Below are 25,494 nucleotides of genomic sequence, written 5' to 3' on the forward strand. Positions count from 1 at the left end.
TTATTGCCTGATTTGAACAGTGGCACCTGCAACACTGTAGCACTCCCTCAGTACTACACTGCTACATTTCCCTGGATTTTGTGTTCCAGTCTTGAGTGGCACTTGAACCCACAACCCTTTTGGATCGGGGATGAGTACATCCCCGCCCAGCCAAAACAAGACCAACAAGCATAAAATCCAGTCCCAGTGCTCATGTGTGACTTCACATCTGAAGGATCTTTTGACTGAAGGCACTCCCTTGGCACTGCACTGGAGTTACCATGGGTAATATATGCTCAGTATCTGGAGGCATTCCATTTGAACCTCTGCCTTCAGAAAAAGGAGGAAACTGGGGTAATTCACGGGTTTTCTTTGGCCACTGATCTTGTGTGCAACGCAGAGGATTTGATTTTTAAAAAAAAATAAGTAATTCCAAATCAAAGAGAAGTTTGAAATTGATAGCTGAAAAGATGGATTTTTTTTCTTCTCATCAGTGCCTGACTTAAAATCATTACAAATCTACCCTGACTCAACTTCTTGAGTCATGTCCTATTGCGTTTTGAATACATTTAAGTTCAGAATATTGCATTGTTTCCAAGGCATTGTAGGATGGAATCAGCCCCTTGTGATATTGCAAATGTGTCCTTTTGAGATTTCCCAGCTATTGCTGGAATTAATCTATTTACTTTGGATGTCTTTTTTTCTATGGCCTTTATTAAAATACAAAGCAAAATAATTTATGCAGACAATGAGACACTGGCTCTCTGTTTAATTGCAACCCCCATGTTTGAACTTGAGGAAAGGAATGATCATCTGAATGTAATCTCTCACAATGGCTGCTTTATGCTGATTGCCATAATGTGAAACTCCCATGATGCTTACCCTGTAGAACTGTTCTTTGTGAAACATTCTTTTTAAGTGAGAAGTTCAGCAGTAAAATGTCAGTCAATATGACTCAAGCGGTGATGTTTAAGCTGCAAGTTAAAGGGTTACAGGTTCAACCCCATCCATTAACCAGTATATAATGTGCACTCACACTTTGAGTGCAGAGGGAGCCATCTTTCTGATAGGCCTACTCTGGGCGCAGCAGGTCAGGCAGCATCCAAGGAGGAAGAGAATCGATGTTTCGGGCATAAACTCTTCTTCAGGAAGGGCTTATGCCTGAAAAGTCGATTCTCCTGCTCCTTGGATGCTGCCTGACCCACTGTGCTTTTCCAGCAACACATTTTTCACCTCTGATTCCCAGCATCTGCAGTCCTCACTTTCTCTTACTCTGATAGGCCTCTTTCTGAAGCCCGGCTTACCAGGGTAGGTGAACATAAATGATGTTAGGGAAGTATTTTGAGGGAGAATTGGGGAAATTTTCCAGATTCTTCTCATCAATGTTTCCTGGCTTCACCTCTAACTTTTGAACAGATAATCTGGCCACTAGGTGTTTGCAGGACCTTGCTCCTGGCAGAACTAGCCCCTGTGTTTATCAACATCATGAGAGTAGCTAGGATTTTAGATGTAACTCACTGAATGTGAAGTGTGATTGGAAGATTCAAGGTTGTTTAAAAACTTCTGTGCAAGTATTGATTTTTATTTTAACAGAAAACTTGCTGCCTCAATGTGGGATTGTGGGGGAGTGGGGACAACATCACCAGACTAGTAATCCACAATCTTCTGATTTGAGGAATGGGTTCAGTTACCATAATGATCGGTGGCAGAATGTGAACTTAATAAACAAATCTGCAGTTGAAAGTTAGGCTCAATAATGAGCATATCATCAATTGCTGTAAAATAGCAAGTTTTGAGAAGATTTGTAGCTCAGGTTGGGGTTTTGGGTGTAGGTTTACTCACTGAACTGGAAGGTTCATTTTCAGACATTTCATCACCCTACTAGGTAACATCTTCAGTGGTAACTTTTGCCAATCTATCACCATCTCCCTTAAACTGTAAGCACCTGAAAGGCCAGGCTAGATGGCCAACCTGGGTTTTGAACGTTTAGGAACAATTTGCTACAATACTCCTGATTTAGAGATGTTGAGGAATGAGACATGGTGCATGAGGGTTTTCCATTGACTCCTGAGATGTGAGCTCACCTGTGCTTCAGGTGAAAACGGGATTGGACCAGTTGTGATGTGAATAGATACTGGACTCCCTTTGGCAGAGAAGTAATTAAGAGTCACCACCTTCAGGAGAGAAAGTTTGGAGTGGGGTTGGAAGCATAAAGCAATGCAAACGGACTTCCAACATGCAAAAAGGCTGTTGATTCTGGTCAAGATCCAATCCAATTACAGTCTCTGTTTTGTAGCGAAATTGTGTAAAGCCTCAGAAACTTGGGATTGGTCTTGTTGCATGCTGTTGGCAGTTGAGACTTGGCTATTGTTTTGTATGATCTGCCAGCAATTTTAATAAAGCACTAATGGCCTATTACCAAGCAGAGTGAGAGGCATAAAAAGCTAACAGGAGGATGGAAACTGTGGCCTGCAAGTTTAACAGAAGTCTTTTATGTAGAGAACAACAGACTTAATAACCAATTGATTTCGTTATGATTGATGTTATGGGGTGACTGGGAGAGAATGGTTTCTTAACATCCAGGCTCTGCATTGGACAGTGCACGATCTACATTCCATGTTCTATAGATTGCTGTATGGGATAGTTCTATTTCCTGTGCAGAATGTTACTGTTTGTCAGCCACTTCTCCAGGCTGGCAGGTCGGATTTTATTTTTTCATTTTTCTGAATGATGACTGTGACTCTGTTTTAACAATATTTTTCACTCTAGACCTCCTCTGATGTTATGCGTTCTGCAAAGTTGCATGTCTCCACACCCAGTTTGCCTGACTGCCTGGACTGGAAAAGTGTCTCTGTCCCCATGACGATAAAAGAAGATTATTTTCAGCTACAGCAGGATTTCTGTTCTGTATCGCAGAAAGGTAACAGTGAGGGAGCCCCATACAGGTTAGCCCTTAGGGAGGGTACAGCACAGATTCATCTGTGTGTTGCTGAGATTTAAATCCATTTGAGTTGTGGAAATACAGTATGCTCTTCAATTTAAGGAGTTGAAGAATGATCGAAGTACTGCAATCAAAATAATTAAGGGTTTTGATACCGATAAACTATATTTGCATTGGTAGTGGAAAACCAGAACTTGGGAGCGTAATTGTCAAGTCGACAGTGTTAACCATTGACTGGAAAGTCAGGAATTAGTTCACACTTAGTGGAAATAGAGGGAGAGGAACAGGAGCCCCTCGAGCCTGTTCCACCATCCAATAACCGAACTGTACCCTAACTCCATTTTGGTGTGTTTATATACTTGGATTAACAAAAAATTATCTATCACAGATTTAAAATTAACTGATAATTATTATTAACCTTTTAAAATAAACTGATTCAGCATCCAATGCTGATTGTGGAATAGATGTTCCAAACTTCTATCACCCTTTGTGTGCCTCCTAACATCTCTCCTGGATGATTTTGATAACATTCCCTACAGTGTGGAAACGGGCCCATTTTGGCCCAACAAGTCCACACTGACCCTCTGAAGAGTAACCCACCCAGAGCCATTTCCCTCTGACTAATGTGCCTAAACTATGGGCAATTTAGCATGGTTAATCCGACTAACCAGCACATCCATGGATTGTGGGAGGAAACCAGAGCACCCAGAGGAAACCCACATGGACATGAGGAGAATGTGTAAACTCCACACAAACAGTCACCTGAGGCTGGAATTGAACCTGTGTCCTGGTGCTGAGAGGTGGCAGTACTAACCATTGAGCCACCGCGCTGCCCTATCTGGCCCTAATTCTCAGACAATCTGGAAGTCTTTTCCCCCAAAAGACAGTTGAAACACACAAGGCTGGCATTGGGTATACAATGTATTTTTTATTGAAGGGTGTATGTAATAAAAGCAGGTAAATTGAGGTGTACTTTAGATGGACGGTGATCTAGCTGAATTGTGGAAAAAGCTTGAACAGTTTTGAGCTAACTGATGTTTCTGTTACAAAGTGCTGTCCTTTGCTGATGCAAAATGCAAACTCCGGTGAGTTGGGAATGGGGTAGCCGCAGGACTGTTTTTTTTTTTGCAGCCCAGTGTGGCTGTTGGAATACTTGTTGACACCAACAAGGTGTTGTAACTGTTTGATGTCTTCAGTATGTGACAACTTGCATCATAAATATGACTCAATAGCCTTGCTTCCTGATCTCTTGATTCTGGCTCGGACTTCTGTCTTGGCCACTTACTGGTTATAAATGACCGTGCCAGCATGCCCACTTAATGCTGGGAGTTGGCACAATGCAGCTGCAGGCTCTGCTTTGTTAAGCAAGTTCCTTTCCCCTCCCTCCCTCCACAGAGGATAGTCCAGAGCAGGCTGTGCCATCATGGAGATAGTTGCAGTTCTCTGGTTTCGATGTATCTAGGCATTTGCTGGGATAGCTTTTTTTTGTTCAGGTTGCTGTTTGGACACTGTGTGGTTTGCGCTTCCACTGAGTTAGTTGAAGTAACTAGCAGTTAGATTTGACTTACAGTATAAAGGGAGTCAACACCAACTTCATGATTGTCTTTCTGGAGGCGGGGGAGGCTTCAACTCCGTTTGACTTTTGAGGGGCAGTACAGAGATGACTGCCATCTACAATTGGCCCCAGTTTCTTAACGCAAAGGAAAGCAACCATGGTAGTTTGGATGAATTATTAAAATAACCAAACAAAGGAACTGAGCCTTCCACTGTATAGAGAAAGTGAATGGGTTATCTCTGAGAATAGGTGGAGCTGAGGCAATTCTCCACAGGACTGCAGTGCACTTAAAGTGGGCCCTAAAATTAATTAGATTTAATGGAGGGGGAAGGGGAAGTAGTACGTAAACTGGAGTGCGGAATATGTAACGTTAGGTACTTATTAAGTTAATTATGCTTGCCTTGTTTAAATCTTTCTAAGCAATAGTTATGAATGAAATCTTATGACAGTCAACTGATTGAAACAGTGAATTTGGATTTCTCTTTCAATCTTTAACTAGCAATGCAGTATTGTTTTGAAATTAGCTAAAATATCAAAAGATGTGCACAACAGTGAAACACTAATCATTTCCCTTTACTATTTGGCTTTCTGCACAGGACCGCATTATTTTAATGCATGTTTGAACTTTTTCCACGAGGCTTAATTCTTTTCCTGTTTGAAAATATGGGCTATTTCATAGTGTTTACGTTAACCATCCTGGATAGGGATGGTAATGGAATGCAATGTCCCTCCTAACAGCAGGCCATGTAATGAGAAAATAAATCAGAAGAATTTCAATCTCACCAGCTGCCGTAGCCAGGACGTGAGCCCATGACCTCAGAGTGTTAGCTGGGCTCTTGGTTTATTATGATAATACCAGCTACTGTTGGGTTCCCCTGTGAGCCATCCTCTAAACTGAGTTCCTCAACTTGGCTGGGCAGTTGAGGAATCCCAGAACAGAAGATAGTCACGCTCTGAAATGGAAAGCAATGCAAGTTGCCGAGTTACCAATTTGCATACTTTTCTAGGGCTTATTGCAATTGACACTGTCGTAAAATGATGATGCTGGGTTTGCACCACTCTCACTGCCAGAGGAGCGGAGAGGTTTGCGCGCACGATATCATTTTCACCATTTTGAGAGCAGCAGTGGAATAGCCAGTCATCTTCCTTTCCCACCAGTTGCCATTTGTCTGCGCATTGTGCGGTTTGTTTGGTGAGCAAGAAATGGGGAAGGGGAGGAACAAAAAATTAACAGGATGTGCTCATTTTAAAAAGGCGGAGTCTGTCTGGATTTCATCACCTTTGTATTTTCCCATTTTAACTTCCAGTTCATTTAGGTTTGAAGTCCCTCTTCAACACCCTCTCAATTGAGAGGGAGAAACTTAAGCAGATCTGGCGGGAGAAGGAACTGGAGACTGCACCAGCTATTCAGATCACACACCTAAAGAACACCTTATCTGAGGTGAGAATATCTTTAGTCTGTTCCCTTTGCCCCAGTTCCAGCTGCACCATCCTGCTACACATACCCATGTATCCTTTTGCCTATAATAAAAGCAAATTACCTGCAGTTGTCAGAATCCTGAATCTTCCATCTCACCTGATTTTTTACTACAACTGTTCAGATTTCTCCATTTCGAGTACATGTCCAATTCTCTTCTGAAAGTCACAATTTAATCTGCATCTGACTTCGTGTGTCTGTCAGCATCTGTGGAGAGAGGAGTGGAGTTCTTGTTTGAAGTTGAATGATTTTTCTTCTAAGCTGAAACACACCTCTGTTCCTCACACCAGAGCCTGCCTGGCTGCCCTGCTAAGTATTTCCAGCATCTTGTTACCATCTTCAGAAACGATCAAAGTATGACCAACAAATTGAAATCTCTCCAACATCTACATCGCTCTGCATACACCACTCTGCACCATTCGCTTTGGATAATCCAGGCTCTATTGCAAGCCCCATCTTGAAGTGAAACTCCTATGTGGCTAATCACTGAAATTATCTTTATTTCAAACATATATTGTATTCTTAAAAATATCGTAGTCTCTTAAACAGTTTGGTTCTGTACAGTAACATACAAAGAAACAAACATTGGGGTTTGACTCTATCCAGCAAACAGACCCAAAATATCTATCTCTTACTTGAACAAGACTCTATTTACATCGATGAAATTAACCTGTGGAATGTCCCTAGGTTATGTCTCAGAATGCTGATCTCCGGAATCGTCTGCACAGAATCCAGTGCCTGTCCAGCTTTGATGCAGTGACTGATACACTGGCTCCTGTTAAAGTTGAAGAGGTAAAACAAAATTCTTCTACTGACCACTAGAGATTTTTTTTATTTTTTGATTCTGTTTTTAATCAATCTCATTGCAAAAAAAAAAGCAAGGGACATCAATAGGGACGCACTATTTCAAGCATTTTTAATCGGAGTGTTCATTCGTTACCAACATATGCCTCTAGCCATGGTGCTGTTTTCATCTAATCCCATCAGTCTATCCTTCCATTCCTTTGTCCCCTATGTACTACTTGAACATTCAAAGGGCAGCGACCTAATTATCTGCAGGGAGTAATGGGTGGCATGGTGGCCCAGTGGTTAGCACTGCTGCCTCAGTGCCAGGGACTCTGGTTCAATTCCAGCCTCGGGCAACTGTCTGTGTGGAGTTTGCACGTTCTCCCCGTGTCTGCGTGGGTTTCCTCCAACAGTCCAAAGATGTCCAGGTTAGGTGAATTGGCCTTGATAATTCCCCGTATTAAGAACATAATATTCAGGGGTGTGAATATTATGTTCTTAATGTATTAAGATGTATTAGTCGAGGTAAATGTAGAGCATTTGGGAAATGGGTCTGGGTGTGTTACTCTCTTTGGAGAGACTGTGTGAACTTGTTGGGCTGAAGGGCCTGTTTCCATGCTGTAGGGCTTCTGTGATAATGTTCTATTATTAGTGTGATAGATTGATAAAGTTGCATTGAGAAGGTGCAAGGAGGCTAGTTTGGAATGTAAACACTGGTATGGACCTTTTTTGTACACTTGCTGTGTTTTATTTGTGTAAAGTTACTGGTATACAGTGGCAATCAAAACGGTGTGGTTTGTCACCCTTCATGAATTTGTGAAAAGGTGGCATTAATTTAGAGGAAGGTACTGCATAAAGATCAAGGATTTCCATTTTAGGGTTGAACCCCTGGGGCTCCAAGTTTAATGAAAAATCTGTATTTAAACTGATGATTGAGTAATCACTCCTCATTTTCCTAACAGTAACTTGCTGACTTGCACGATTCTGCTCGGTACAACTGATGTGCAGATATCCCAGCATCTGCTGTGAATCTTCAGGGAAGGAGCCTGTTATAAGGATGAGTTTCTGCATCACTTGGGAATTTTACTTTGCGAGGCCAGCACACATTTTCCAAAAATTGTTGTTAATTGCTACTGCCTTTGGTTATGTGCAGTGTTCACACGGTTCACTGAACTGACTTTGAGATCATTCAGATTCTTAGCTGCCCTGTTGTGTTGGAAATGCAGTTATCCTGTGTAATATGATTTGGATTAACCCAGTTAACAACACCTTGAAAATAAGATGCCTATATGTTCACTGTAAAAAGGGCATTCTGACAGAGCTTTTGTACTGCTGTACTGAGAATCCTGCACTGTGATAAATCTCATGTCTCCCTCTGCATTGGGAGTTGATCTTTGGGTCATGTGGCACAGACAGAGGCCACTCCATTTTGCTCTGCTTGGGCAGCTCTGAGAATCGCTAGTTCTTCCAACAAAACTGCCCTTTGCCCGTAGCCCTTCAGGTTTTTCCATTTCAAAGTACTCGTCCAACTTTCTTCTGAAAGTTATCGTTTTAGAATTATCGGTGTAGGTCGTTCCGTTATACCGACTGGGAGAAAGTGAGAACTGCGGCTGCTGGAGATCGGAGTCAAAAAGGTGTGGGGCTGGAAAAGCACAGCAGGTCAGGCAGCATCCAAAGAGCATGAGAATTGACATTTCAAGCACATGATTTGAATTGACCCCATTAACAACACATTTTTAAAAGTTACGTGCCTTTGTACAGTGTACACACAAGCACCTTTATTTTCAAAGCGTGTTGTTAATTGGGTTAATTCCTTTCATGTGCCTGAAATGTTGACTCTCCTGCTACTCTGTTGCCTGACCTGCTATGTTTTTCCAGCACCACACTGTTTGGTTCTGTTATAATACGTGGTTCATCACAAATTCACTGTTAACGTGTTTGATGAATTGAGGGCTTTTTTTTTTACAGTATGAACTTTTCCAATGAGTGCTGGCTGTAACGTGATTACAGCACCAATACTTTAAGCGCTGTTTCTAAAGTGTGATTTTTTTTTTCTCTCTGTAATGTGGGCTTGCAGCAGAACGTGGGCATCATGTTATAGAAGAACTGATTATACTTGCATGTTCTCGTACATTCTTCGAGGAGAAAGTGAGGACTGCAGATCAGAACTGAATGTGTTGCTGGAAAAGCGCAGCAGGTCAAGCAGCATCCAAGGAACAGGAGATTCGACGTTTCGGGCATAAGCCCTTCTTCAGGAAGGCTTATGCCCGAAACATCGAATCTCCTGTTCCTTGGATGCTGCCTGACCTGCTGAGCTTTTCCAGCAACACATTTTCAGTTCTGTTCTAGTACATTTCCAGATCATCATAACTTGCTGCATATTTTAAAAACAAAAATCCTCCCCTCCTTCTCCAGCCTTATTTTATAATCTTCAAAAGGAAATTGGATAATGATTTGAAATGGGAAAAGTTGTTGGATATAACAAAACATTGAAATACTTCCATAAATCCAGCTCAGGCTTTTATGCCCAATGATTCTAGACAAACCAGAATAGATGGCTGAAGCAAAAATAAATATTGAGCTTGTTATCTTGTGCAACAGAGCTGCAGTAATGGTAAAAACAGGTTGTTCGTTTAGCTTTGGAAGACTTGCTTGAAGGATGTGCAACAACATGGTAATGTAAGGGTCAGAAATGAGTCAGGTAGCCCAGGGTCTTGTTAATACTCTATCGTTTCTCAGGTAAGTTCATCAGCATCCAAATGACCAGATTCCTGCTTCCTGTGCTGGTCTAACTGCTCCTTAAGTGTATCTCAACTGCTTTCTTCAACCAATTCCACATGGTGGCAAGTTCCACTTCCTTGAACTAAGAGAGAGACGCATCTTCTTATTTTCCCTTTTGGATTTCTCGATAACTATCTTTTCTATCTATAATCTCATAATTGTGCTCTTCCCCACAGGACGGAACATTCTCTGGATTGTAATTGTTCATTATTTTAGATATCTCTATTGAGTCACCCCTCAGTTTACTTTCCTCAAGTGACGATAGACCCAGCCTATCAATCCTTCCGTAATGGAATGACCCAACCATATCTGGCATCTGTCTTCTAAATCTGCTCTGCAATTTCTTCCATTACCTTTATGTAGCTTGTTTATAATATGGGGAGGTGATGGTCTTAGTGCTGCTATCATTGGATTGTTAATGCAGAGACCCAGGTAATGTTCTAGTGACACAGGACTAGGACTAGGAATCCTACCACAGCAGATGTTGACAATGAAACCGTTGTTGTTTATCAGAAAGACCAACCTGATTTATTAACATCCTTTTAGGTAAGGAAATCTGCCATCCTTACCTGGTCTGACCTACATGTGACTCCAGACCCACAGCAACGCGGTCGACTCTTAACTGCCCTCTGGGCAATTAGGGATGGGCAGGAAATGAAATGAATGAGAAAGAACTGCAATGTATTGAGGAAAAGCTTTGATCTTTGTGGAGAGTTGTTTACAAAATAACATAAATGTTACGAGTGGCTCTGGAATGTGTTAAGTGATGTTTTCTTTTTCAAAACTTTATCTTTAGGTGGCTTGTAACCGGTCGCTAGCTCATCAGCTGTCCTTAGACAGTAACGCTTCACTGTCTGAGTCACACGTTGAATTCTTTGATGCTGAGGACGTGTTGCTGTCTGCGTGTTCTTCTGACAACGAGGTAGATGAGTCGGCGATTCGTTTTGGTAATAACGTAAGGGATGAAAAGATTTTAGCTTAATTCTTTGAACAAAGGGTAGCATCTGTCAAGGGCGAAACAGATGTAGTCTGAACAGACTTGTGCAGACCAGGGTCTGTGACCTTGTAGCAAAACTGGAAAAAATGAGAGATTCTACAGCATTTTTGAGCCAATGCAGAGAGGGATGCACAAAATGGGTTCATTGTCATTCGCTTTTTAAATATGTATTAAATCGAAGTCACTTTCCTTTGTCACAGATGTCTGATGATGATGACTCCACCACCAGTGAAATTACTAACAGCAACTCAGAGGAGAATTTAGACACTGTGGAAACATCTATTCAGGAACTGACAGGTTTGTTTGTTTGTTAAATCAGTAACATGAGCAGCCATCTGTAGCTTGCATTTTGTGTAATTATGTACACCGCAGCAATGATATCCTAGAATCTTTCATTTTATGATCAGCCGCTGCTCGAAATGCTATGTCCTTGACCCCAATCCTTTCCGGGATACTGTTTCTAACCTGCCCTTCACACACACTGTCTCCCTCCAAACTGTTCATTCTCTGTCATTGCTGCTTTCTGCTTCTCTCAAAAACACTCATCCATACCTCCTTCACCAATGGCCCCCAACACCACCCCCCCCCCCCCCCACCCCAAACCCAGGACTGAGTTTTCTGCTTGCTTGAGTTAGCCATGCCTCACGTTTACTTCAACTTGTTCAGAATTCTCCACCCAGATGTGAGAGACCAAGACTTTTATTCCCTTGTTTCTACTATTCTTTTGTTCTCTCTCTCTCTCTCTCTCTCTCTCTCTCTCTCTCTCTCTCTCTCTCTCTCTCTCTCTCTCTCACATTCCCCGGTACAAACTACTGCACACCTGGGTATAAGCCCTTCCATTCCCTGATGAAGGGCTTATGCCCGAAGCATTGACCCTCCTGCTCCTCGAATGTTACCTGACCTACTGTGCTTTTCCAGCACCACACTTTTGACTAACATTGAGTGGGGTCAAATAGGTTATATTTTGGTCCTAGCAGTTTTTTGCCCCCTTTTTTTTCCCCCCCCTCTTTTGGCGCTGTCATTTGCTTTCAGGCGGTCTACAAAGGCTACTTTCTCACATACCAGAGCCAGTAGAAAACTCTTCAGCCTTACCATGTTGCAATTCAAAACAATGATCCACTAAGTCATCTTCAGAGAGTTGTGTGTGTTGATGCTGCTGGATTGCATCAACACTGGCAAATGGACAAACTCTTTCAGGCCCGTCATGGGTTTGGTTTGACATCTACATTAGGAGGGCGAATGTCCTGGTCCTGGATATTGGCATACTCCATCTAACAGCAGTGACAATATGCATTTGGAGATTATTGATAGCTTTGTGTATATCTCTGCTCCAGAGTTTCCCACAGTATGTTACTTGATGCTGAAATGAACTCCTGCATCGCAGAAACTGCAGCTTTTTTCATGCTGTGTGTGTGTGTGTAAGTGTGTGTAATAGCAAACTGACTGAGAACATCAAACTGCAAGTTCATCAGAACTGTGTCCCCTGTGCGCTCCTCTGCAGTAATGAGAACTTGATGGTAGATAGTGAGGAAGGTTGTTCACTTTCCATGTTCACTATCACAGCCATATCGTTAGCATTTCTTGGCTAAACAAGGTCTTGGAATGTACTAATTCCATCAGCGCACACTCATTGATGCATGCAGTGTGTGTTCCAGTGTCATCAGATGGATGCTGACCATATGCCTAAAGACTTGTACGGTGCCCACAATTAAGACCATTAATGAGAAGACACTATTTTCCACTGGCAAGGGGTCAGGAACCAGAGGACATGGATTTGAGATCAGTGACAGCCTTCTGTAATGCAAGGTGCTGGTTTGCACTGTGGTGATCAACTGGTTAGTGCCACCAGGTATGGCTCAGCAACCTCGCTCTGATAATGGGCGTCTCTGCTGTAAAGGGAGACAATGTGTGGAGAAGGTTTACAAATGGATGGACTCTGATTTTCTGCTGAGCGTTGAGTTTCTGTTTGCCTCTTCCAAAGCCTCCAGAAATCATGGCAGTCAACAACCTTCCTCCTACTTGTCAATGCCCAGCATCTTTATATATCACTTGTATAGCTGTTTTTGTTGCAGTCCAAGAAAGACCAATCAAGTGGCTTGTGCACCATACCAGCAGGTCTTTAGGCATATGGTCCGCATAAAAACTGAGTCATAGACTTATACAACAAGGGGAAAAACTCTTCAATCCAACTTGTCCACTGACTAGACATCCCAATCTGACCTAGCCCAATGTGCCAGATTTAGCCCATAATTTCTCTAAACACTTTTCTAGTAAACCCTCTAAACAATGAGGCAATAGAGAGGGCTTACTAGTCTGAACACTGGGATTGGAAGGGAACAAAATAGACCTCAAACTGAAGCAGACTGCTTGGAGCAGCTAATGAAATTGCTACCTTTCTGTAAAATGTTTCTTGTAAAACTGAGAAATCAAAATGAGGAGCTGAGGCCTGCTGCATTGCCAGGATTGGAACCAATAAGAGGGGTGCTGGGATTAGTACCACTGCATGAAAGTTTTAGAAAACTGAAGATCATCTCCCAAGAGAGTGGGGTGTCAGAGGTTTTTCAGGCCTGATATAGGTCGTCTTGATATTGTGTAATATTTCTGCTTCCCAAGTGAAATGTTTAATCTTTGCTGAGAAAACCATTTTCTGCTGATGCTGATTAGGAGCTACAGTGACATTTTTTTATAAAAAGAGATGTGACAGAGAAGAGGGCAGCTGGTGCATATCCTTGCCCGAGGTGGGGGGAGGGGTGGGGAAGGTGGATTTGGGGAATGCACACCTGGGTCCCTGGAATGTGAAGGTGTTCCATATCTGAACAGCAGTATCCATAATGGTTGCAATAACTTTACCTTTTAATTTGGGGAGCGGGGGGGATGGGGGCGAAAGAAATCTGTTCATTTTCTTACCAGAAAGTTTCATGATACAGGCAGAGAGGATATGGGACAGTGCTCTTTTTCCTGGGCATGATTTTTATTTCCTGTATGGGTGAACTATAAGAAGGAAGTTCAGTGTGCACCCCCTTGTTTACAATGGAATAAAAACCTAAAGAACTATGGATGTTGTAAATCCAGGACAAAAATAGGAATTGCTAGAAAAGCTCAGGTCCGGCAGCATCTGTGGAGAGAAAGTAGTTAACATTTTTGGTCCAATGACCCTTCCTCAGAACTGGACTTCAAGTGTTAATGTTAATTTCTCTCCAGATGCTCTCTGTGTCTCTCTCACTTTTATTAATGTCTTCACTGTGATACCCCCTCTGTCCCTCACTTAGTGATGATTGGCTGGAAGGGGATAACCTGGCACAGGATAAGAATGTGCACATTATCTAGATATTTTCCTCTGGGAAATATGTGCTCTGTTAAGCACTGCCCCCTACTGGTAATATTGAGATTTGATATTCTTGTTTGTGATCTTTTTTCTAACTGGTGAATTGTTACCCTCAACCTTGGTGCAAACTGAAATCTTTTCCCCCGTGTACCCATAAACTTTTGATTTATGGATCAAAGGGAAGTTGTCTGGCTTGTGGACAAAAGGAAAATTTTTAAGTCCCTCAATAGAAACTGAGATTTTAACATATACCCAGCTCTGTCTCACTGCCACCTGTCTCACACCTCTGCTGGCTGAAATCACTGGCTTGACAGTTCCTTTGCCACTGATTTTGTCTAGCTCAAGTCAAGCCTGACTATCCACTAGATTGACAACCTGCCTTATAGGTCTGTCTTTCTCCAACTCTTCCCTCACTTTGCATCTGTACTGTGACTTCATCCATAACCTGGTTTGTAAGTGCTACTCCTCTCATAGCCGGTGAAGTATAACATAGAAAAAAAATGAACTTTTTGCATTTTCCTGCCACTGTATTTCTTCAATGGTAAGAGATTAGGACGCATCATTTTGCAGAGTCCATAGTGTCCTTGTTTGCAAGTTATTTTTTCAAATACTTATAAAGGCAAATAGTACATTGGCGATTACTGGAGCAAAATAGGGTCTTGCTGTAACTGTGAGCCTTGGTGAGATCATAGCTAGAGTATTGTATACAGTTGGTCTCCTTTCCTAAGGAAGGATACATTGCCATCGAGGGGATTCAGTGGACAGATGCCTAGACTACAGGATATCTCTGTGAAGATAGATTGGTGAGACTGGCCTACTGGGTCTAGAATTCAGAAAAATCAGAGGCATTCTCATTTTCTTCAAAATGAGTTGATACGGTAAATACCAGAAATATGTTCCCCCGGTTGGGCAGGACAGTGGGCATATCTGAAACCAGGAGCACAGTCTGAGACTGTGGAGTAAAAAGTTTAGGATTGTGATCAGGATGAATTTCTTTACTTTGACAGTGGTGAGCCTGTGGGAATCCTCTGCCCTAGAAGGTGGTGGAGTCTCGGTTGTTTGAACTTTGATCAAGATAGAGAATTCTAGATGGTAACTATATCAAAGGAATTGGAAAAAGTGCTGGAAAGTGGAGAGGGAGTAGTTCAGCTATAATCCAGTTGAATGGCACAGCAGACTTGAGGGCTGAACTCTGTTTGCTCTGTTCTTCTCCAACTCTCATTTTAAAACTCAACCTCTTTGTCCAAGTTTTTGTCCTCCTTTTGGATAAGTTTATTTTGAATTGAAACTGTAGTAGAGGTGTTATATAAATGCAAACTGTTGTGCTATTTGGCAATTTATCCCCTGAAGTCATCTTTTCATGCATTTTTTTTTAAAAAAAACAATTCTAGGTTAATGAGTCAGCAGTGTGAAGGTCTATGCCAGAGAATGCAAATTCCTAAAGATCTCCTCAACAGTTTAGAACTGTGATTCTGATTTTTTTTTTTTTGTCCATTCTGTTTCATTAATTGAGCAAAGAAGAATTTCCAATGAAAGAGAACCTGGGTGTGGCCACAGAGTTGGAATGTCACCCAGGGCTGAGAGTTTTCGCTGTGTAGCTTTTCATTGGTTATAAACTAAGTAAACATGTAGTCAAGTGAAAAGCCAACATGCCCAGGTCTGGCTCATTATATTTCTACAAACATCTAAGAAAACTGAAACTCACCAGAAAGAGCTCTCAGCAGTGATAACTTGTGACATGGTGGCACAGTGGTTAGCACTGCTGCCTCAAAGCGCCAGAGACCCAGGTTCAATTCCTGCCTCGGGCAGTTGTCTGTGTGGAGTTTGCACATTCTCCCCGTGTCTGCGTGGGTTTCCTCCCACAGTCCAAAAATGTGTAGGTTAGCTGAATTGGCTGTGCTAAATTGCCCCTAGTGTTAGGTCCATTAGTCGGGGGTAAATGTAGGGGAATGGGTCTGGGTGGGTTGCTGTTTAGAAGGTGGGTGTGGACTTGTTGGGCCAAAGGGCCTGTTTCCATACCGTAGGTAATCTAATCTAATCTAATCATATCACATCCAAACGGGGCACAAGTAGGCTGTTATTTTGCCACTCAATAAGGTTGTAGCTAATTCTGTTTTCACATTAGTTTAGGATACTGCATTCAGTTCTGGTCTCCCTACTACAAGAAATGTGTTGTAAATCTTTATTGCACCCTTTCAAGTTTATCAAGGATGTTTTTGGGCTTGGAGGGTTTGAGCTACGGAGAGAGGCTGAATAGGCTGGGGCTATTTTCCCTACTGCATCAGCAGCTGAGAGGCAATCTTTTATAGAAGTTTATAAAACCATGAAGGGCATAGATTGGACAGGGTGAATACTGTTTTTCCCAGAGTGGGAGGGTTCAAAACTTGAAGGAATAGGTTTAAGATGAGATTTTAAAAGTGACCTAAGGGGCAATTTTTTCATGCAGAGGGTGGTGCATGTTTGGAATGAACTGCTAGAGAAGTGGTGGAGGCTGGTACAACTACAACATTTAAAAGTTATCTGGATGGGTATATGAATTGGAGGGATATGGACCAAATGCTGACAAATGGGGCTAGATTAATTTAGGATATCTGGTTGGCATGGGCGAGCTGGGCTGGAGGATCGGTTTCTGTGCAGTGCAGCTGTATGAGTCTATGACTGTGTGTACATTTTTGCAGACATCTGACAATCTATCTTCCCTTTTGGGGTCATCAAGAATCTATCTGCCCTTTTTAAAAAAAATCTCTTAAAATTCTGCATCTCTGTTTTGAGGAAGAGAATTCCAAAAACACTCAACCCTCAGGACAATAAGAAGTTTCCTCTGCTCTGTCTTAAATGGGTGCCTCCTTATATTTAAACTATGACTCTTGGTTCCAAGTCCTCTCTTGAGGAAACATCTTTTCCACGTTGACGTGGTCAAGTCCCCTGGTGCCACATGAGAGCATTTCTCAAACAAGGTCTGACATTAGCTGACATGGCGATTGTGGTACAGGTCATCTCACACTTTTGTAAAAGGGATGTGTTTTAAGAAGCATCTTCAAGAAGAGAGGGGTTGAGGGAGGAAATAACAGTTTGCAGCCTCAGGAAGCTGTACTAGAGGGAAGGCAGCAGGGATGTGCGAGACTCCAAGTTAGAAGAATGCAGAAAGCTATAGGTCTGGAGAGATTACTTGGATGGGGAGGGGGGCTGCCATGGAGGATTTCAGATTGGAGAGCCCTTAAAAAGCAAAAGTTTCCTATTTGTTCTCTCTGTTAACAAATTGTAAGTTTGAAAGCTGAGGCATGAGAAAATTGACTAAAACTGGCTCTTTCTTGTTTAAAGATGTTAAAGCGAAAGGCCCTACAGGCTGCGGTTCAGTGGATGGGACCCAACGCCGGACGTGTCTCCCAGCCCCAGGCCCGAATCTGAACAATGTCAGCCTATGGAACATCTTGAAGAATAACATTGGGAAAGACTTGTCTAAGGTCTCGATGCCAGTCCAGCTCAATGAACCACTGAACACACTCCAGCGACTCTGTGAGGAGCTTGAATTCAGTGAACTCTTGGATGCAGCGAGCAGGACATCGGATCCCTTTGAGCGTATGGTAAGCTGCTCAATCTGTTCTGTGACCCAAATCAATTGGGTGAGTGCTGGTATCTCTTCGAATGAGAGAAACCCACACCTTGACGTCAGCAGAGACGTGGTTATTTTAATTTTTTTTTTAAAAATCCATTAGTAGGATGTGTGTCACTAGCCAGGCCAGAAATTATTTCCAGGTGTGCAGCCAATAGGAAGGTCACCTGGTGAGTTGTACAGGCTCCCCTCACTACAAACCTGACCCCAGGCAGCTGTAACGTTCTGACCTCCGTGTGGGACAGATGGGAAAGGTCAAGGTTTCCTGGTAATCTTTAAGGTTTTCTCTCCTACACACTCTCACTGGTTCAATTGCTGTTTCCCTGCAGATTTACATCGCAGCCTTTGCTGTGTCAGGCTATGCTTCGGCATATTACAGAGCCAGAAGCAAGCCATTCAACCCTGTCCTCGGTGAAACGTACGAATGTATTCGAGAAGACAAGGGCTTCCAGTTTATTGGCGAACAGGTAGGTATTGTCTTTGCTGATCCGTTCTCAATCTTCTCCCCTCCCCCTTCAGGTAATGAGATCCAACTCCAGTTTAAAATCTCAAGGCACTGCAGCAGAATTGCCACCTGATTTGTGTGTTCGTTCTTCTAATTCATTTGCGGATGTAGACATTGCATGCTAGACCAGTGTATTGCCTCTCTGTCATTGTCTTTGGAAAGATGGTGGTGAACCATAGCAGTCCTTGTGCTGTGAGGATGGAAGTTCAGGACTTTGCCCCAATGACAATGAAGGAACAGTGAGGATGTTCCAGGGCAGCTTGGTTCTTGGCTCAAAGTGGCACTTGGGTCGTGTTTCCCATGGGTCTGCTGCCTTTGTGTTTCGGGTGTGAGGTCAAGGGTTTGAAAGGAGCCCTGCCTAGTTGCTGCGTTGCATCTGGGAGGTGGAACACACTGCTTCCACGGTGTTGGTGTTGAAGGGAGCAAACGTTTTATTTAATCACAAGATGAAGGCATCGCTGTCTAGGCCAACATTTCTTGCCATCCTTAATTGCTCAGCGTTGTTAAGAGTCAACCACATTGCTGTGGGTCTGGAGTCATACGTAGGCAGCTTCCCTCCATAAAGAGCATTAATGAACCAGATGGGTTTTTCTGACAAAAAACAGTGGTTTCATGGTCATCGTCAGACACTTAATTCCAGATTTTCATTGAATTCAAATTTTGCCATCTGCTGTGGTGGGATTCGAACCCAGGTGTCTGGAATATTGCTTGGGTCTTGGATTAACAGTAGATTGATAATGCCACTAGGCCATCGCCTTTGTTGGAGAAGATGGATGGGATCTGATCCATTTGACTTTGGAAGATGATTACCACCTGTCTGTAAGGCTGATCACACCCACCTTTGGGTTTCTCAGCAGGTGGATTTCATAGCCAAATAGGGATTGTGCTTGGTTTCTTTTCCTTTGATACCTACACTGCTCATCCTGGGAGGAAAGGTATCCTTCACCCTCTTCCCAATGGTTACCACTCCCTGAGAGTGACTCACTGAGCAGCAGCAGAGTAGATACTGCTGGAACCAGCCTGGCTCCAGTTCACCTGGTAATTTCTGCTTGTTCCCACTGTGACTGTCCCTGGCATGGCCAAACAACGTAACCAGCTCGAGACCAAGACACCCGATGAATGAAACTCTGGTTTCCAGTTGTCAGGCGATGGATCCTGGAGATGTTCAAAGAAAACGACCAGACTTCCATGATATGTTGACAAATACACATCAGCAAAACCTACAATAAATGTGAACATGGGAATTTTTAATGGAGGAATGTTGATGTGAAATGTTTTGAAACAATAGGATTTTTAGTGCACAGAAAAGTGTGAGGAAGTGTGAATTTTCATATTGTATCAAAGGATAAAACACTTGATTTGGTATTTAAAAGATGAAGTTTTACTCTGAATTTCAGTCAAATTTAAAATTTCTTTTATAATTTTATTTTAAATAAACCCTGGTTCATAATGAGTGCAGCCACTAAGCTTAATTCTCTCCATTGATTTGAAACAAGTTGGTACCAAGCTGTTGTTGTCTTTTGGGAAATCATGTCTTTATTATTGTACATGAAGGAGCATGCATCTTCTTGGAGCTGTTTAATGTTATCGGTACTCGGCTCGTGCAGTAACTGCACTTGCTGTGGTTGGTATTGACATTGGGGAACTGTGTTTAATGGCCTTGATGAACATGTTTGAGTTAATAACAGGAGTTTTGCTGTAATTTATTCACTTGTTAAATGCTGGCTAAGCCAGCCATCTTATTCCTATCTCTGATTTGCCGTTGAGAAGGCTGCCTTTTGAAATCCTCGTGCTTTAGATGTAGGTTTGCTCATAGCTATCGGGAGGCAATTCCGATCAGGAGCAGCAGCGGTTTTTATTTCCTTTTTGTTTGGGGATGAGAATCAGCTGCAGCAACGAATATTTATCTGATTTCAGTTGTGATGCTAAAGAGCTGTTTCGTCCCTTTTTTTAAAAACAAATCACATTTGCAGTTTGTGTGAACTTTGTGTGCAAATTGGCTACTCTGTTTTCTATGTGACGACAGTGACAATAATGCAGAGCTACTTTGGCTGTAACGTACTTTGAGATGTTCGGAGATAGTGAAAGGTGTGTGATGCCATTTGTCCACCTGCATGTATTTGCCTGAATGTCCTGATGAAGGGCTCTGGCCCGAAACATCGAATTTCCTGTTCCTTGGATGCTGCCTGACCTGCTGTGCTTTAACCAGCAACACATTTTTCAGCTGTTTACAATTAGCAGCCGATCTTTACTGACCTTTTCTGTATTTGATGGACAGTTGTACTCAATTAAAAAGCACGCTCCTCTCTGGGTCGGAAGATTAGATTCCTGAACAGTCTTAGGGGTAATGCTGCACTGTCAGTTTCGCTGAAAGGCTGAACTTCTATTCAACCAGGGTACCATCTGGTTTGTGAATGGTTAAAATCCATGAGAAATAGCAAGACAGTACTTGGTCAAAGGCATGGTACACCAGTATAACTGGTGTTGTTAGTTGTGGAGAATAGTTACCACAGAGTATTAGTCATTACGTAGAAGTTACTCGTGTCTACAACACTTGCAGAGACTTTAACAATGTGTTAAGACATGAGCAGCTGTTGCTGGAAACGCCTCAGCAGATTAGGCAGTTCCTGTAGAGAGGGACGCAGACTCTACGTTTCAGGTTGCTCACCTTCAGGTGTTTTTCTGCCTCCAATTGACTGCTCTCAGCTGCTGCTGCAGGTGGGGAGTTACGTTTGGTTTTCAGGGGTGGGGGTGGGGGGGAGGATGTCAGGCCCCAGTTGTGCCTGAGTGACTGCCACTGTTCAGCACAAACGCGGCTGAAACCCTGTCCAGAAGAGAATCCGGTGCTTTTTTAGCTCTTGAGATATCTATGCCGAGGCAAGTGACTGGCATAAAGACTGAGATACCAGTATCTCTGCAACTGCAGAGATGTGGTTCAATGGGGCAGGCGCTTGTAGTGAAGAGTTGTGGTTGTCTGCTCACTCCCAGCACATGCTGCCCCTCCCAGCTTATTGTCTTTTTTGTTACAGGTGAGCCACCATCCTCCTGTGTCTGTCTGCCATGCTGAATCCGAAAACTTCCTCTTTTGGCAAGGTTAGTGTCTTTGGCAGTGGGTTGGGGGGGGAGGATTTATAGGGCAGTTTGAAAACTTTGTTGTTACAGAAATTGAATCTCAAAGTGTTGGAGGGGTGAGCAGCAAGTTGCCATTGGTGACCAGTGCGACGTGCTTACATATTGATGGAGAGCTGTCTCTGGTATTGTTGATGCAGCTGTGGGGCTCAGAAATAAATGGCCTTGCTGTCTGCTAAAAGCACGCGTCCCAGTACAGAAATCGAGTTCAACTGATCAGGTTATTTCACATGAGATAAGGGTAGGCTTACTGAGTGAAGTGGCTACAGAAGAGCCTGACAATGACAGGAATATTCCCATGGGTCTCCTGCCTCAAAGGTATGAAACTACTTACTTCCTGCCCTCTTCCCTTTTGTGCTGTGGGCTAGAGGCTTTTAACATGCAGGCTCAGCATTGCCTAAGTACTTGAATAGCACGGATTTATTTTTAATTCTGGTAACCTGTGAATTGGTGTTTTTTCTAAAACCTATGGATGGGGCACAAACGTGCTCTTCTGTCACTAGACTTGCATAAACCATTAAGACAGATGCCCCAGAACACTGCAGTTATAAAATGGTGAATTTTAATCGTACAGTAGAATGTCTCGGACACATTATCGATCAATGAACAGGTGACTTAGAGCTCTTATTTTCATTCGCCCTGAGACAAAGTTAGTGTTACACTAATTGTAATAATGTAGCGGTTGGTTCATGGAGCAGGAACTAAGGTCAAAGCAGAAAGAAGGAGCGAGAAAGATTTAAACAAAACAAAAAGGTCTTGCTTAATTATTCATCCGGCCGTGGGTTTCTCTGTCTCAGATTCTCGATATAACATAAGAATATAAATTACAAATGAGTTTTCAAAGGTTCACTGTTCAATTCAGTGTCCGATTCCTGATCCAGGAGGTCACAGGTGGTGGACAGTTTTAGCTAGTTCACTATTGGAAAATGTGCAGCCCCATACCTCACAAAGGGGAGGTAGTGGTCTGGTAGTTATGAGTCTAAACCAGTAATTCAGAGCCCCATATTAATGATCTAGGGTCATGGGTTCAAATCTCACCATGGCAAATCTGAGTTCAGTCAAAATCTGGAATTGAAATCAACTCTGAGGGTGACCTCTGATTTGTCATAGAAACCCATCCAGTTTACCAGTGTCACCCTCTGAAGAAAACCTGTTGTCCTTGCCCATCTGGCCTACATGTGACTGTGTCCACAGTCTCCATCGTTACCCAGCAACGCCCTTGTCTCCTGAATTACTGTATATACTTAAGTAATAGTCAAATTTTTTGACTACGTTTAAATTTTATGGGGTCAATAATTACATGGATACTACTTTTGAGGGGCTGGAATTCATGCTTGTCAAAATTCCTACCATGTCATTAGCAGAAGCCCAACTGATCTCTAAACAAATAAAGGAAAAAAAAATGAATTATGGTAATTCTGAAAACCCGGAGCAGAACACAACAGCCAGTGGGCTGGAAGATTGGGAATGGAGTAGAATAACCAGCAGACTGGAAAGCTGGAGCGGGATGTGACAACTTGCACTCTGACTCCTAAATGTTGATCTGTTATCTGAGATGAACTAAGGTCAACTGTTACACGAGATATGTTGAAAATTCAAGGCTATTTGGCCAAATATAGGGAGGGCTTACTTTTACATGAGATGGGCAGAAATGGGTACAGCAGATGCTGGAGATTAGAGTCAAGATTAGAGTGGTGCTGGAAAAACGCAGCAGGTCAGGCAGCATCCAAGAAGCAGGAAAATCGACGTTTTGGGCAAAAGCCCTTCATCAGGAATGTCAATTTTTCTGCACCTTGCTGCTGCCTGACCTGCTGTGCTTTTCCAGCATCACTCTCTAATCTTGATTTTCACATGCAATGAACTATATTCGAGTATATACAAGTCTACTTTCCTGTGTTACCTGCAATAACCTGATAAAACTACAAACATTTCCCACTAATTGCAATTATATTTGAGGTGGGACAAGTGAGCAGTGGGGAGCACCGCAGTCTCTGTGCCAACTACATTTTTTTTGTGCTGCATTTTGGCAGGGTTGGAGGAAACCATCCCAAACTGTAAGGTAAATAGACTGATTAGTAATGCTTAGGGTGGTATACCAGTACAGATCCAGCTAACAATTGACCAAGATCTTTTGTTTTTGTTTTTTTTTCTTTAAATCTTTCTCCCTCTTTCTGCTTTGACCTCCGTTCCTGCTCCATGATCCAACATCAACTGTAGTGCGACACTGATGTTTTGCCTAAGATTTTACTCATGATTTGGAGCTGGCCAAATGAATTAGTGGGCAGCACAGTGGCACAGTGGTTAGCACTGCTGCCTCAGTGCCAGAGACCCAGGCGACTGACTGTGTGGAGTTTGCACGTTCTCCCCGTGTCTGCGTGGGTTTCCTCCGGGTGCTCTGGTTTCCTCCCACAGTCCAAACATGTGCGGGTCAGGTGAATTGGCCATGCTAAATTGCCTGTGGTGTTAGGTTAGGGGTATGGGTGGGTTGCACTTCGGCGGGTCGGTGTGGATTTGTTGGGCCGAAGGGCCTGTTTCCACACCGTAAGTAATCTAATCCTTTTCTGGTTTTGTTGTGTTCCGAGTTCCACAAGGTATTTGTTGCCAGCAACTCTATAATGTTGTTCCATGGGACTCTTCTGGCGTGATGGTAGCACCCCTACCTTTTGAGCCAGTAAGTCTGGGTTCAAATCCCACCTACTTCAGACGTGTGTAAGAGCATCTCTCCGATCAGGTTGGCTGAGACAATATTCTGGAGTAATTCCATCTTCTGAGAAGCTTTCTGCTTGTATCTGAAAGTGGTGATGAGTTTAAATGAATTACTTTCTCCTTTTTAGATGTGAGGTGGAAGAATAAGTTTTGGGGGAAGTCCCTGGAGATTGTGCCTGTTGGAATGGTGAACGTGAGCCTGCCAAAGTAAGTAGCTGATTCAGAAACTGTTTCATGGTAAGGCAGAGCAAACTACTTCTGGTAACCATAGGGACGGTAATCCGAAGACACAAATTGGAAGTGATTTGGCAAATAAACCAGAAACTGGATGAGAACTCCATAGATTTTCTATAATGTGGAAACAGGCCACTGGCCCAACAATTCCACACTGACCCTCTAAAGAGCATCCGACCCAGACTTATTCCCCTCCCCTATCCCTGTAACCCTGCAGTTCCCAGGGCTAATGCAGCTGCTGAAAATGTGTTGCTGGTTAAAGCACAGCAGGTTAGGCAGCATCCAAGGAACAGGAAATTCGACGTTTCGGGCCAGAGCCCTTCATCAGGAATGAAGAGAGGGTGCCAGGCAGGCTCGGATAAAAGGTAGGGGGCTAATGCACCTAACCTACACATCCCTGAAAGCTGAGTAATTTAGCACGGCCAATCCACCTAACCTGCAATGTGGAAGGAAACCGGATCTTACACCTTGCAAAAACCCAAGTGGACCAGAGGAGAACTGGCAAAGTCCATGCACCGTGTTTGAGGATGGAATTGAACCTAGATCCTGGTGCTGTGAGGCAGCATTGCTAACCATTGAGCCACCATGCCACCTGTCTGCAGAGTGTGGTTATTATCCGGAATGTACTGTCTAATGTGATGTATTCAAATAAAAATGAGGAACAGGAGTAGACTACTTGACCCTTCCAGCTTATTCCTCCACTGAGTTAGATCGTGGTTAGTCTAATTACTCCATTTCCTAATTTGCAGCACTAACCTTTCACCTCTTTGCTTATCAAGATCCAATCTACCTTTGTCTTAAAAATATCCGCTAAGTCGCAGCTCTCATCACTTTTGAGGAGGAGAGCTCCAATATTGAGGGAGTAAAGGATATTGTCCTCATCTGTCTGAAATGAGTGACTACTTCTTTTTGATACAGTGACCTTTAGTTCTAGATTCTCTCACGACTGGAAAGTGCTTGTTGAGGCAGATTCAGTTGTAACATTAGTTGGGAAATTGAATAAATATACGGTTGAAAATAAGTTGCAGGCTGTAGGAAAGAATAGGGAAGTGGGAGTTATTGGGTAGATGTGGCAAAAAGCCAATGTGGGCCAAAGGGCCACTCATGGCTGGCCAGCATTTATTCCTAGTTGCCCTTTAGAAGGTGGTGGTGGTGGTGGTGGTGAGCTGCTTTCTTGAACTGCTGCAGTCCATGGGGAAGGAATTCCAAGGTGTTGACCCAGCGACGGTGAAGGAATGGTGATACATTCTTGAGTCAGGATGGTATGGGGTTTAGAAGGAAACTTGAAGATGGTGGTTGTTTCCATATATCTACTGCCCTAGTCCTCTAGGTGGCAGTGTCATGGATTTGTAAGGTGCTGCCTAAGGATCTTTTGAGTTTCTACACGTGAATCTAGTAGGTAGTACACACATTTTGGTGCTGTTTAATGCTATGTCTTGTGTTCACTTGTAGGTCAAAACTAAGCA

General features: G+C 42.9%; 1 protein-coding gene across 4 annotated transcripts in view; it reads left to right on the forward strand.

The window, feature by feature from the left end:
• LOC132830991 (oxysterol-binding protein-related protein 6-like) overlaps window positions 1-25,494 on the forward strand; it is an 87,296-nt gene that overhangs the window by 45,870 nt on the left and 15,932 nt on the right. For all 4 annotated transcript variants that reach the window (XM_060848985.1, XM_060848987.1, XM_060848989.1 and 1 more), the window contains 9 exons: window positions 2,749-2,899; window positions 5,783-5,916; window positions 6,640-6,744; window positions 10,316-10,441; window positions 10,717-10,813; window positions 17,163-17,425; window positions 17,784-17,921; window positions 20,989-21,052; window positions 23,923-24,001. In XM_060848985.1, the coding sequence (XP_060704968.1) occupies window positions 2,749-2,899; window positions 5,783-5,916; window positions 6,640-6,744; window positions 10,316-10,441; window positions 10,717-10,813; window positions 17,163-17,425; window positions 17,784-17,921; window positions 20,989-21,052; window positions 23,923-24,001 (1,157 nt within the window). The remainder of the gene's footprint in view (window positions 1-2,748; window positions 2,900-5,782; window positions 5,917-6,639; window positions 6,745-10,315; window positions 10,442-10,716; window positions 10,814-17,162; window positions 17,426-17,783; window positions 17,922-20,988; window positions 21,053-23,922; window positions 24,002-25,494) is intronic.

Source organism: Hemiscyllium ocellatum, chromosome 32 (genome assembly GCF_020745735.1).
Source record: "Hemiscyllium ocellatum isolate sHemOce1 chromosome 32, sHemOce1.pat.X.cur, whole genome shotgun sequence".
Classification (NCBI taxonomy): Eukaryota; Metazoa; Chordata; class Chondrichthyes; order Orectolobiformes; family Hemiscylliidae; genus Hemiscyllium; species Hemiscyllium ocellatum.